Source organism: Ranitomeya imitator, chromosome 3 (assembly GCF_032444005.1).
Source record: "Ranitomeya imitator isolate aRanImi1 chromosome 3, aRanImi1.pri, whole genome shotgun sequence".
Classification (NCBI taxonomy): Eukaryota; Metazoa; Chordata; class Amphibia; order Anura; family Dendrobatidae; genus Ranitomeya; species Ranitomeya imitator.
Window position 1 is genome coordinate 768242137 of NC_091284.1, and position 13418 is coordinate 768255554.

At 43.5% G+C, this 13418-nt stretch overlaps 1 protein-coding gene across 1 annotated transcript in view; it reads right to left on the reverse strand.

Moving 5' to 3' along the window:
* Positions 1-13418, reverse strand: part of CDK8 (cyclin dependent kinase 8) — a 91371-nt gene that overhangs the window by 1592 nt on the left and 76361 nt on the right. The window contains exons 5-12 of the mRNA XM_069759053.1: positions 9999-10056; positions 8488-8619; positions 5122-5265; positions 3839-3908; positions 2944-3016; positions 2025-2122; positions 1282-1360; positions 915-1073 (exon numbers count right to left, since the gene is read on the reverse strand). Coding sequence (XP_069615154.1) covers positions 915-1073; positions 1282-1360; positions 2025-2122; positions 2944-3016; positions 3839-3908; positions 5122-5265; positions 8488-8619; positions 9999-10056 — 813 coding nt within the window. The remainder of the gene's footprint in view (positions 1-914; positions 1074-1281; positions 1361-2024; positions 2123-2943; positions 3017-3838; positions 3909-5121; positions 5266-8487; positions 8620-9998; positions 10057-13418) is intronic.

Below are 13418 nucleotides of genomic sequence, written 5' to 3' on the forward strand. Positions count from 1 at the left end.
GGAGCTTAAGGGAGGATGTACGCAGCCATCCGCAGACCAGCCACACGCAAGTGTGAACTTAGCCTAACCGAACTGACCGGGGGTCTCCAGATACGAATCTACAGCCAGAGGGCGCAGTGAGAAAGTTGTATAAAACAGAGAGATCGGACCACAGTGCACGGGCTGGCCAGTGAGGCTCCTGACCCGAGCCTGACCGCTGCATAGCAATACATGACGACTGGGCCGGAAGAGACGCCGATCAGTCCGAGCGCTACATCTCGATCTGATTTCTATGTCCGTCTGACAGGGCAGCGAGTTTGGGTAGGAAGACCCACTGCCAGACCGAGCATTGCTGTCAGTACACAAACCGTGAAATCGTGGTAGGAATCTGGCTTTTTTTTTTTTCATAGGCTCTGCTCTAGGACATACAAAATATCTGAATAATGACGTCACAATCCAAAAACACAAGATGCGCATGAAAAACAAATGAATGCTACTGTCCTAGTATAAAAGAAAAACAGACTAAGAGGGAAAAAAATAAAAATAAATAAAAAGTCTGATCCAGCATACCGCTGGAATGGCACCAGAGGCAAGTATAGGTGTTATTTTTTTTTAAGTAGAAACAGGTCATACATGTTCCTAATTGTCACTATCCTGTGCTTGACGATAATTGCTGCAGCAGGAGCCTCCCCCCATCAGTAGGACACTGTTAAACCTTGCCCCCTTAGCCAAGCTTCACCTTCTACCATTTCACAGGCATACATAGAGCGTCATTTCTACAAGACCATTGTCAGTTTGCAGAATGTACGCCATAATCCTGAGACAGTGGGGGTCTACATGACAATTTCCACTAGAAAAACAAGAACTGTAGTAGACAGACCCTTCTATTTCACGTGTGAGTACGACCCAAGAAGAGAGAGCTGCAGAGCCGTTACCTGATAGTCTGAGGTCATGATGAGACCACCTGAGGTAGTGGTAGGGGGAACAACCCTCACTTTCTTCAGCGGTGGCCCTTGTGCGTGGCTGTTATCTTGGTTTCCCGGGTGCCCGGTGCCATTTGTATGGTTATTGCCTTGCTGCTGCTGTTGATTTTTCTACAGGGATTTAAAACAAAACAGAGAATTATTATAGCGAGGAGGGGAAAAAAAACAAACAAACAAAAAAACCCCCAAGTATGGTTCGTGGCGAAAACTCTGCGGAGAATCGCTGACACTTTACAGTATTTATTCGTTTTTCGGTGGGTTTATGAGTATGGATGCATTGCTGTTCTCAGTATAGTGCTGGCATTTCCACGAAACGTACCTTGTCCCCCTTATCATCAGGCTCCTCTTCGGTGAGGAACTCCCTCTTTGGGTACGGAATTTGGCAGCCTGCAAACACACTGCAGCAGAACAACCGGTCATTGCCACATTAGATGGTTTTTGGGGTTGTCTTAGTATCAAAAAGCCCCGTCCATGTGTCCCGATTTCAGCTTTACAGGGGAACACTCCCCCCACCCCCGTCACTTGACATCCCACCCAATGTTCACAGACCCCGCTAACAGTGGCTCGGCTGGCCACACATTTCCCCCTTCAGTTGCCACAAGCTTTATCCAGTAATAAAAAGAGGCTGATCCCACCTAGATCATGGAGAGGGGTGGTCATGGGAAATCAAACCCCTCGTTAGTTAGGAGGACTTCCCATTTATAAAGCGATGGTATACTGCTAGGATAATCCATTACTTTATAACCAATGGGGGTCTGGATTCTGGGCCTCCCACCTATACTGAGAATAAAGGGTGGGTGGTGAGCGCCGCTGTAGTGATCGCTCCGTCACCATTTTCCTCTGCACCATGGCCCCATATAGGAGAACTATTCAAGCTGCCATTATTCCCCCCACCTTTCTATATCGTACCGGAGAATCGGACCCCTAGAAACAAGACTAGAGCGGAATACGATTTACTGGTTGGTGGATGCGGAGATCTGGGCATCGTGTATATACCGCCATAATCTGCCAGAGTGATGCATGTACTATATGGAGAGAATGGGCTGATGTCGAGTCACTTACTCTGATGTAGGGAGAGGGTCTTCTAGAAAATATGGATCCTGCATAGCTTGCTCAGAGGAAATTCGTTTTATCGGGTCCATTGTCAGCAATTTCTGAAGCTTTGAAAATTAAAAAAAAAAAAAGCATCTCACTATGCTTCACTGAGCTACAATCCCCCTGCAAACTTGCCTGTATTCTGCCTAACCTGGATTTTTAAGTGTCCTTTACACAGAGGGTAAAAAAAGCCGAGATCCCAAGATACAGAGCAGTACTAGAAGACATTTTAGGGAATTTTCCCAGATCTGCATCTGATGCACAGAGCAGCAAAGCAAAACTAAGGAGTATACTTTTTATTTTAAGTTACGGTAGTTTTCTTTGGATAATTTCATATAGAAACCCAGGCTTAAAAGGGTTGTCCAGTACTGTAATACTGATCTACTACAGTCACCAATCAGCTGTTCTTGGTGCCGCCGGATGTGATCAGCTGCGGATGACACCAGTTGTGCAGCGCCATCAACTGCACAGTGGCCACGGCTGGTACTGCACATCGAATGAATGTGATTGGAGCTGCAGTACTCGCCGTGGCCACTATACAGGTAATGGCGCTGTGCTGCCCTGCTAAGTAACCGATCACACACGGCCGGTGGCGGCACAGAGAGCAGCTGATCGGTGGGTGTGTTGGGTGGGTGTGCCGGGTGTCTCACCCTCTCCGATCTGATATTTATGACCTAACTTGAGGATAGGCCATCAATATACTGTAATTAGTAGACAGACCCCTATAAGCACATGGTGCTTTGTAAACCCCGTGACACAAGCTTCATCTGTCTCAATAGGTCAATTAGACCTGAAACAGTCAGAAGGGGCTCATTTATACAATATCTTTTAAGGAAAGACCCCCCGCCCCCTTAATGGGAACATATCAAGCCAATATAACACTTACCAGGTGGAATGTTTTGCTGTCTGGCTTAACTTTATGCTTCTCCATATATTTAATAAGGCTGCAGTTGGTATAACTGAAACATTAACAGTGTAAGTGGTCATTACCATCTGTGTCAGGAGAACATGCAGAAATGCCCGGACCACCTATACACATAGCACAACATGTACAAGGGCAGAAGAGAGACTGGCCTCCTCTGCCATGTCCGGCAGGCCCGTATACCATGACTGGAGCAGGCACAACTATGTCGCACTTAATACGGGGCCCGGTTCTCAGGATCAGTGTCAGACCCCCAGGGGTTAATCACTTATCGCCTGTCCATAGGACTACGACTCTGGGAATGACCTTTTAAAAGGGAATCTGTCAGCAGGTGCCAGCTAATCTGAGAGCATCATGATCCAGAGACCCAGATTGCAGCAATGTATCACTTACTGGGCTGCTTGCTGCAGTTTGTTTTTTAATAGAATCACTCTTAATAAATCTCCTGCTTATTAAATAGAGGACTCTGTCTTGTGCCATGCAAGTCATCCTGTGGTGTAACACTGCCCCCACTATGGATCGGCAGCATCCTGTGTACACTGTGCATAGGCAGAAAGATGTCAGAGGTGTGGGCGAAGTTATGCACAGCTCAGCATTCAGAGAACTGGTAGAGAAAACAGGGATTTTTAGTAAAACTGCACCAAACAGTCCAGTAAGTGACATCACTGGAATCAGGGTCTCAGCCCTCACATCCTACTGCTCTCTGATTAAGTAGCAAAATCCTAATGATAGATTCCTTTTAAAAATCGGTGTTGGATGCAGTGAATATGACTGAATGTACCACAAACATGCGATACACAATGTACAGTAAACTGGAAAGCAAAAAAAAATAAAAATTTATTACTATATACCAACTTACGTGTTTCTGCGAAAATCCTTCATAAGTGTAGAGTGTTCAGGCATCTTCTTGATGTCTTCCCAGTCTTTTTCTGAAAAACGTCACCCAGCATATTACAAACCAGGAACTTCATACTTTAAGACCACTCAACTGTGAAATTGCAACACCGGGAAGGGAAAGTGGTGCAGTTCTGGAATTCTCAAAAAGGACAGACATGTTACTGATATGCAAGTGATGAAAAAATAAAAAAAAAATAAAAATGGAAACCTCATCAAAACACCCAGATTTATTCAGTATAAATATTCTGCACCACGTGCAGAAATCCCAGCACTTACAGCCTCAACTGCCATCATCGAGGTCATTAATGGCTGTCTGAGGAATGTTCTGTCTCACTGAATGCGCTTGGACAAATCATCAAGATCCGCTGCTGGCAGCTCACTTTGTTATTGATGACTAATGACGTCCCAAAAGTGCTCAATGGGACACCGGTCAGGAGGTGCTGCAGGCCATGGTAGCACGTTCAGGTCATGTAGACTGCTCACAGTAGCACAAGCAACATGTGGCCTGGTATTTTCGCGTTGAAAAATGGTTCATGGAATACATGGAAATGGCTGTACCACTAGTTCTATGACCAAATCCATGCAATGCTGAGCTGTTCATCTACGTGGAATGAACACTAGAGGGGTCCGGCTACGGCATATTATACTACCACACATCACAATTCTAATAATCAGACCGATGTAACCCTCATGAAGATGTCTTCATGGCGGTGCCCATGTGGTCTCCAGATGGAGCCAAGAGGCTGGAATAGAGCAATGGATGTCTGTCCTCTGTGCCAACACGGCCTGCAGCATCTCCGGGCTTGTCTCACATCTAAAACATACGGTAATCAGTCGGCATCATTGAGTAGCTGCCAGCAGTGGATCTTGACGATTTCTCTGCCCAAGAGCATTCAGCGTGGCAGAAGATTCCTCAGAGAACCATTAATGACCTCACTGACAGCAGCCAATGTGTGTAGGTGCGGGGATTTCTGAATGTGGCGCTCACACTAGTTATTGAATAAATTGAGAACTTTTGAGATTTTATTTCCATCTTTTCATCATTTGCATATCATTAACATGTCCATCCTTCCTGACATTTCCATCATGCCACGCCTTCTCCTTCTGGGTGCTGCAGTATTAATGCTGTGGAGCGTGGATTATTCTTGTGTCACGCTTGCACACATCAGTTCGCCGTCAGACGTGTAACGTTCCCAGTAACACAATATCAGATCATGGATGAGCGATACAGTCCAGAAGCCGTACCTGCAGGGAACCCCATCACATTAAATATTCTATCTAGCTGGTCGTGGTGGTAAGGATTACTAGTCTTTATATCTTCTTGACGACAATGAAAAATTGGTTCAGATGTTAGAAGTTCCGCAAATATACATCCTATAGCCCATATATCTAGGGAGAGGAAAGAAACAACAGCAAAAATTCATAAAAAGCAGAGTACATGTCGACAACTCAAATAAATGCCAAATAAATGAAACGGTGTGGATAATGTAGGGACAGGTCATCCACATGGAGCGAGAAGGGAGGCATCGGACCAGGATCAGCGTCACCCCTCGGACCGGACCGCCCTGCAGGTGAGTATAATAAAGGCTCTTTTTCTGCTCTTACAGGTGGGGTTGGGGGCAGATGTATAGCATTATCGAATTCTGTATATCAGCCCTGAAAGGTGGTGGCCATAACTCATATCTGCCCAACCTGGTAACGGGTTCCCTTTAAAGGGAAACACTCCATATTAATGAGAAACGTTCAAGGAAATCTAAAATCTATTAAATGTAACCAACAATAATGTAATATTCATGAAATGCATAATTTAGAATTTGCATTTTGACATTTCAAAGATGACGATAATTAAGGAGGAAATTCCCCAAGAAAAGAAACGAGAGGATTCTTCTGACCTTTTGAGTTTTTGCTTGGCAGAATCTCTGTGTGGCAACAACGAAACCCGAAGCAAACTAATCACAGCCATTAGTGAAGATTACAGTGAACCCACCCTTCAAATACGCAACTAAGAGTATAGAAATGGCCGCCTGTACGGCGATCAGTAGGGAAAACGATCTAAGGCCCAATACTTCTCACAGCTCAGGCTTGGCTACCTGCTCTAGAAAATATGCTATAAGGAACTGTTCACATTTCTATCCTGACTTTCCATTTCTTCTGTTACGATTGCTTTTCACAAAGTATCGGACTCAAATCCAGTCTGCTACCTAACACATACTACTGTAACAAACTGTCAGCTGTTAATAGTACTATGAAGGGGAAACTCAAAATAAGAGACATTTTATGTAATCAATCAGCAGGTTTTTGAAATGTAACCTAACAGCAGCATGATTTAGAGACAGAGACCCTGATTCCAGAGATGTGTCACTTAGTTTACTGGGTGCAAAAGTTGTGATAGAATCAGAGTTTTCTCTGTTGCAGATCTCTGAATGCGGAGCCTTTATAACCCCGCCCACAGCACTGATTAGACGCCTTCTGTCAATATAGCGTACACAAAGCGGCCAATCAGTGGTGGGGGCGTGGTTGGACCAGGAGGCAGGAGACACCTAGTCCTCTAGTAATAATCTCCTGCTGATAAACACTTTTTTATAACAAAAAAAACACAGTGCACACAGTATGTGAGGGGTCCAGTCATGGCTCTGATGCTGCTTCTACACCCAGAAGTGAAGACGAAAGCAGCTTCAGAGGGAAAGAGGAGGGATCAGTTTCTTTCTTCTCCTGTCTCCAGTGCAGACCTACTGTGAAGCACTGAAGACAGGAGAGCACACAACTGATCAAATGCAGAACAAATGCCGGTGTTTCGTATGACAGAAATGCTACTTAGCCCCTGGCTGGACCAGTCAGAAGAGGCGCCGAAATCTCAAGTGGTGCACACCTCCTAAGGAAATTGGCGCCTTCTGCTCCAGCAAGTCTGACGTAGCGAGAGTCCTGATGAATCGGCTCCTAAGTATGAAATAAGTTCCGGAACTTACTTTGCATTGTGGATGCCGGTGACGGATGCACCTCAGTGGATGTCCTACTGTCATCCATTTTTGCAGAACAGTGTTGGCTATTCGGTGTAAAACAGTCCCAGTACGTAATACAATAATATATATATATACAATGGTGTTCAAAAGTCCTGCATAGGCGTGAAGAAAACTGTATGTTTCATACTTCTGCATCTCTACAGTGAAACTGGTGGAACAGATATGTTTTTGTAATCCTTCATTGTATGCCATACTCATTTTTGAATGTCCCAAGTGTATAAATTGTTATGGTATGCGCAGTTTTGATAATTTTTTTTACAGCATAACCATACCTACACCAGTAGTGTGTTGAGTGGTGAACGGGTTTCTAAGTTCATTAACTTCCAATGCAATCCAATGTTCACACAGACTTAAATTTTACTTTTTAAGATTTATTATTTTTTACTTAATTCAGAGTGTTGAGCAGAAGGCAGCATTTTCTTATTAAGGATGTTTATGTATTTTTTTGCATTGACCATACCCTCCACAATATGAAGCCTTCCAACACCATTGGCTGCCATACAGCCCCAGACCATTACTTTCATAGGATGTTTCACAGAGAAGCTCAAACACTCGGGCTTGTACTCTTCATGTGGGAACCTTCTCACATAAGACTTGCCATCATTTCCTAAAATGCAAAAAGTGCTTTCATCACTAAATAGCACTTTTCCCCACTCCTCCTTCCTCCACAGTTTTCGCCTTTGTCTTTGTATGGCTGTCATCAATGGCTTCTTTCGGGCCTTGCACCCTTCTCAATCCTGCTTCCAAACAGCTCTTCCTAACAGCTGATGTTGCTACCTCAATATTGCGCTTTTCTTGCCATTCTCGCAGAAGCTGGAGAGAGGTGAGCTTTCGATTGGCAAGGCATGTTCTTATCAGTACTCTATCCTCCCTTTTAGTGGACTTTCTGGGCCGACCAGATCTGGGCCTGTCCTGGGTGATTCCAAGCTGCTTATGTTTCTGCAAAATTCTTACGACTGTACTCTGATTACAGCCGACCTTCCTTGCGATCTGGGGGCCGGTATAACCCTCTTCATGTAGCACCACAACTCGCACACGATCCTCCGCTGGCAAAAATCTGAAGGCTCCCATCATAAAGCTCTACAGTATGATTCACTAGATAGACCAACAGATAAAACAAACAAAGCAGCAGATGTGATGCAATGTAACGCAATGTGATTGGCTGCCATATCCCGGTTATGATTGGTCATCTGTGATTGGCTAATTTTGGATCTGAAGCTGTACAATATTTAGTTCTGCTTTCAATTCCCATAGTGTTGCAATAATTTCAGGCAAAACTGCTTCAAAGCTAAAAATATTACAGGGATAGAATGCAAAATTGTATTCTGAACAAAACCATATATAATATGTCATATTAGCATCGAAAATATTCGACAGAAAATGTTTAAAACATGAAAAAATCAATCAATTTATCCTATGCAGGACTTTTGAACACCACTGTATGTATGTATGTATGTGTATATATATATATATCTCTCTCTATCAACCAGTTTATTTCTGTCCCCCCAAATAACACACACAGAGTTGTCCAAATGTGCACAAAGACTGATACAGTGAAAGATCTGCTGTGTGACTGATCTTCGCTACTCACCGATAGCTTTGGTATAATGTCGGGCCCCGAGGAGCAGCTCCGGAGCTCGATACCAGAATGTAACAACTACGGGATCTAAATCAGCTAAAGGCTTTAAAGGTGAATTAAATAATCGGGCGAATCCCATGTCCGCTGAAAAGAGAAAAGGAATCGTGTGTTAAGAAGCAGCAGAGTACCACTCATTTGCATTGCTGTTTGTGGATTTTAGATGCACACTAATCAGACCCAGTCTTAAGGTCCTCGTGTAGGGTCTTCCTAAGACTTCTAACAATTACAGTCAGATACCATCAATGCCGGCGTCAGACCCCTCACCCCCCCACCCAAAAAAAAAAATTAAGAAAAAAATTAATTCTAAACAACGGTTATGGCAAGTCTCTCACACTAGAAACATTTCAACCCATAATGAGCAAAAGTTGTCATACACCAAATCAAGTGGCCCTCATTTAAAGGAAACTGACCCTTAGATATGTCTTTAAGGGAAATAAAAATGTCTATGCAATCAATTACAAGGCTATGGCCACCAGGCAGAGACCTGTCAATCACCTGCAGCAGCACTGGGAAGGGTTGGCCAGTTGCGGCACCGGACTGATTTGGTCTCCGGCCACTGTCCCCAGCTGTATCTTCAAAGAGTATTGCTGCGGTTTGGGCAGCATGAATTGACCAACAGGTTCCATTTAAGATGGAAAACAGATTTATTTTTTTTAGGGTTACCTTTAACTAATAAAATTGCACTAAGCTCTGGTTTGCAATTTTCCGATCCCCTGATCGTCAGCCTGATACTCTTCTTCCCCTTTCAGTAATATAGGTTGGATGTGAGCTCTACATGTATCCAAGGTTCTGCGGTTTGAATTCGCTCTCATCAACACAGCTTCTATCCTGCACCTACTTCATGTGCTTTCCTCCATTTCTATAGCCTGTTTACCCTCACTGAGACTGTAGATGCTTTCTTCGTTCTCCCCTACCTGCTGTGATCTCTAACAGAGAAGGCCGATGAGTGCACAGAGCTGCCACAATCAGGAGTTCTGATGGATTGCTAATATTTTGCAAAAAGCACTGAACTAGATAAAGGACTTGAATTGTTTCTAGCAATTTGATGCTGCAAAATGTGAGAAAAGTTGTTTAAATGTTGCAATTAAATCTGAAAAAAAAAAATGTAAAAACAAAAACCTTCTGTGCAAAGGTGTACGTAGCCTTTGAGGTGAAGCAGCACCATTGCTTCAGCTCAGACTACCACCGTAGGCCTGCTAACCAGGAGAGCATGGAACTGGGGCAGCCAGTCTTTAATGACCATGAGAAACTGCAATAACCCCCAGGCCGTGCCCTTTATAAATTCGGTATCGTGACATTCACACACGTTAGTAATCCAGTTATTAATAGCAGAGCTTTGCCATCGGTGTGCGACAGTCCAGTAATCTGATAAATGGATGTATCAGGGTACAAAGGAAAATCCATTTCCTACAAAGTCTCCTTGGTCATACAAACAAGACTTTATTTTTATTTTTTTTACAAACCTATTTTTACTCGTCCTCGTTCCGGACCTTCACCCATGACTAAAATATTAGCGGGTTTCTGTGTAAGAGAAGGAGAACATGATCCGATCAGTGCCGCAGGTAGAGAGAACAAACGAGCAGATTTCTACTAAAATAACTCCAGCATTTCTCGCATTATGACATACGATACAATGAGAGTCATGTGTGCAGGGATCGTCTCCCAAAGAGTCATGAAGTCGCAAGTCATTACAGCCCTGACATGCCAGAGTAAGGAGGCTTTTAGGCCCCACAATGCTCCTCTGGCTTATAAAAGTCTCCTTGTGGAGAGTGACATGCCGGTGTGAACACCTTAACAGCCAGAGCTTTTTTTCGGTTTTGTGTTTTCGCTTTTAGCGCCCCTCCTTCCCAGAGCCACGACTTTTTTTTTATTTTTCCGTCAATATGGCCATGTGAGGGCTTATTTTTTGCGGGACGAGTTTTACTTTTGAATGACACCATTGGTTTTCCCATGTCGTGTACTGGAAAACGGGAAAAAAAATTCCAAGTGCGGTGAAATTGCAAAAAAAAAACAAAAAAACAAAAAAAAAAACTGCAATCCCACACTTGTTTTTTTGTTTGGCCTTTTTGCTAGGTTCACTAAATGCTAAAACTGACCTGCCATTATGATTCTCCAGGTCAGTACGAGTTCATAGACACCTAACATGTCTAGGTTCTTTTTTATCTAAGTGATGAAAAAAACATTTCAAACTTTGCTAAAAAATAAAAATCGTGCAATTTTTCGATACCCGAAGCGTCTCCATTTTTCGTGATCTCGGGTCGGGTGAGGGATTATTTTGTGTGTGCCGAGCTGACATTTTTAATGATATTATTGTGGTGCAGATACGTTCTTTTGATCGCCGTTATTGCATTTTAATGCAATGTCGCGGCAACAAACAAGTAATTGTCGTTTTGACTATTTTTCTCGCTGCGCCGTTTAGCGATCAGGTTAATCCTTTTTTTATTGATATATCGGATGATTCTGAACGCGGCAATACCAAATATGTGTAGGTTTGATATATTTTTTAATTATTTTATTTTGAATGGGGCAAAAGGGGGGGTGATTTAAACTTTTTTTTTCATATTTTTAAAACCATTTTTTTTTTTTTTTTTTTAAATTTTGGCATGCTTTAATAGCCTCCATGGGAGGTTAGAAGCTGCTGTAGCCTGACCGCCTCTGCTACATCGAGGCGAAGCTCAGATCGCCCCTATGTAGTAGAATTACAGCATTGCTATGAGCGCCGACCACAGGGTGGCGCTCACAGCAATCTAGCAGCAACAACCATAGAGGTCTCAAGGAGACCTCTGGTTGCCATGCTGACCTCAGATCACGTGACTGGGGTCACGGGTGCGTGCATTTCCGGTCGGATGGCCAGGAGCGCTTGTTAAATGCAGCTGTCAAGAGTTTGACAGCAGCATTTAACTAGTCAATAGGCGCAGGCGGATCGCGATTCCGCCAGCGCCTATTGCAGGCACGTGTCAGCTGTTCAAAACAGCTGACATGTCCCAGCTTTGATGCAGGCTCACCACCGGAGCCCGCACCAAAGCTGTGGTTCTGCTATCGGACATACTATCCCGTCCAATGGCAGAAAGGGGTTAAGGAGGCTTCTACGCCAGCGGAGCTTTGTGACATGCCAGTGTAAGGAGACCTATAGGCCACTTCTCATACAGCCAAATCAGAGCTCATCCTTTGCATTGAAGAAGGGAAACACCCTGAATCCTGTTTCTGCAAATTGAAATTCCGGTGTCACTTTTATCTCAAGTCATATGGCAAGGCTCGTTAAAGGGTCGATACTGACTTTTAAGATTTCTACATTAAATATGTGGAGCTAGAGTTCAAGTCCTCCTCTCTGAAGAGACAAAAAATATAAAAATCACAAATGACAAGGCCAGCAATGCTTGCTTCATTGCACACGTGTTGCATGCCGCTTGTGACATATTCCTGGGAACAGGGAAACCAAGATTCCCTACAGGTAAATGCTGAATCCCTGAACGTCAAAAGCCAAGATTTCCCAATAGGCCAATGACAGTATGTCACACATATGTGTGTATATATGCGTGTGTATATAGATGTGTGTATATAGATGTGTGTATATAGATGTGTGTATACATGTGTGTGTATATATGTGTGTGTGTATATATGTGTGTGTATAATGGACTCCTTCACTGATGGGTGCGAGAGCTGCCATCTGTAAAACAGACCGACCAGACCCATGATCGCTGCGATTGGACACAATTGGTCCATCGGACAGAACACATGCTGCTATTAACAAGCCTTTAGAGATGAGTGATGTCAAAAAAGGTCCACCGCCTTTTATTTATCCCTATACAGAAATAACATGGCGGTCCAGCGGTCCAGCGGTCCAGTTTACTTGAACTGGCACTTCATTGGCCGGCTTAAAGAGAACCTGTCAGCAGGTCAAAAGTGGACAAATTTTGGTATTTTAATCCCTCTGTTCCCCTGAGGTTTTTTTTTTTTACATTTCAAATAACTCACGGGTTCCATAAATGTGGTTTTTTTTTTTTTTTTTTTTTAAATTTAGCGCTAATTTCTATGGCCTTTACTATATGGATTGCTTCACAGGATCCTCAGGGGCGTGTCTTTAGGCTGCTCTGCATAACAACCCTTCGAGCACTGCCCCTTTGGTAAAAAAAAAAAAAAAAGTAGCCACTAACAAGAAAGACCCTACTATCTGAAACAATGTCCGATTTAAAAAAAAAAATACATAAATAAAAAAAAAAAAAAAAAAAAGAATGCTCAAGGGAGCAGCAGGAATAAAATGAGAGCAAAAACTGCACTTGACCTGGTGACAGATCCTGCAAGTGAAATGCAAGAAACAAGAAAAAAATAAATAAATCATTAACCCTTCACATAAATGGGGCACGGCAATAGCCAACCATGGTGCCAGTTACAGATATATATGGTGTAACTCCTATGGACAATTATAATAAATAAAAAAAACAAACAAAACTTAAACCAACTATACGTGGAATAAGTCGGCCCCCAGTATGATCTTTTCTTGCTCCTGCATTAGTAAAGCTTAGGGAATATACAAGTTACATAAAACTGCCAATGTGCCAAGTGCATAAAAATAAAATTGCCGCAAACAAAAGTCTGAGCTGATATGAAGCACGGGTGCAGCTCACGTGCTCAACCCTAAATCACAATCCAACCGCCAGGCCAAGCACTCCAGCATCACAACCGGAGGCGATGAGCCGCGCCACTGCTAAATCGGATTAATTCTCAATAACAGGATAGCAGCACATTGTCTGAGCGGGGTCTTACGGTCGCACAGGTCTGCACCGCTGCGAGTCCCATCTGCCCATAGGTGGGAGAGGTGGCATGTCTGGTTAAGCCTCGTGGAGGGTCTTACAGGCTAGCTACTCATCGCTGGCAACAGATTG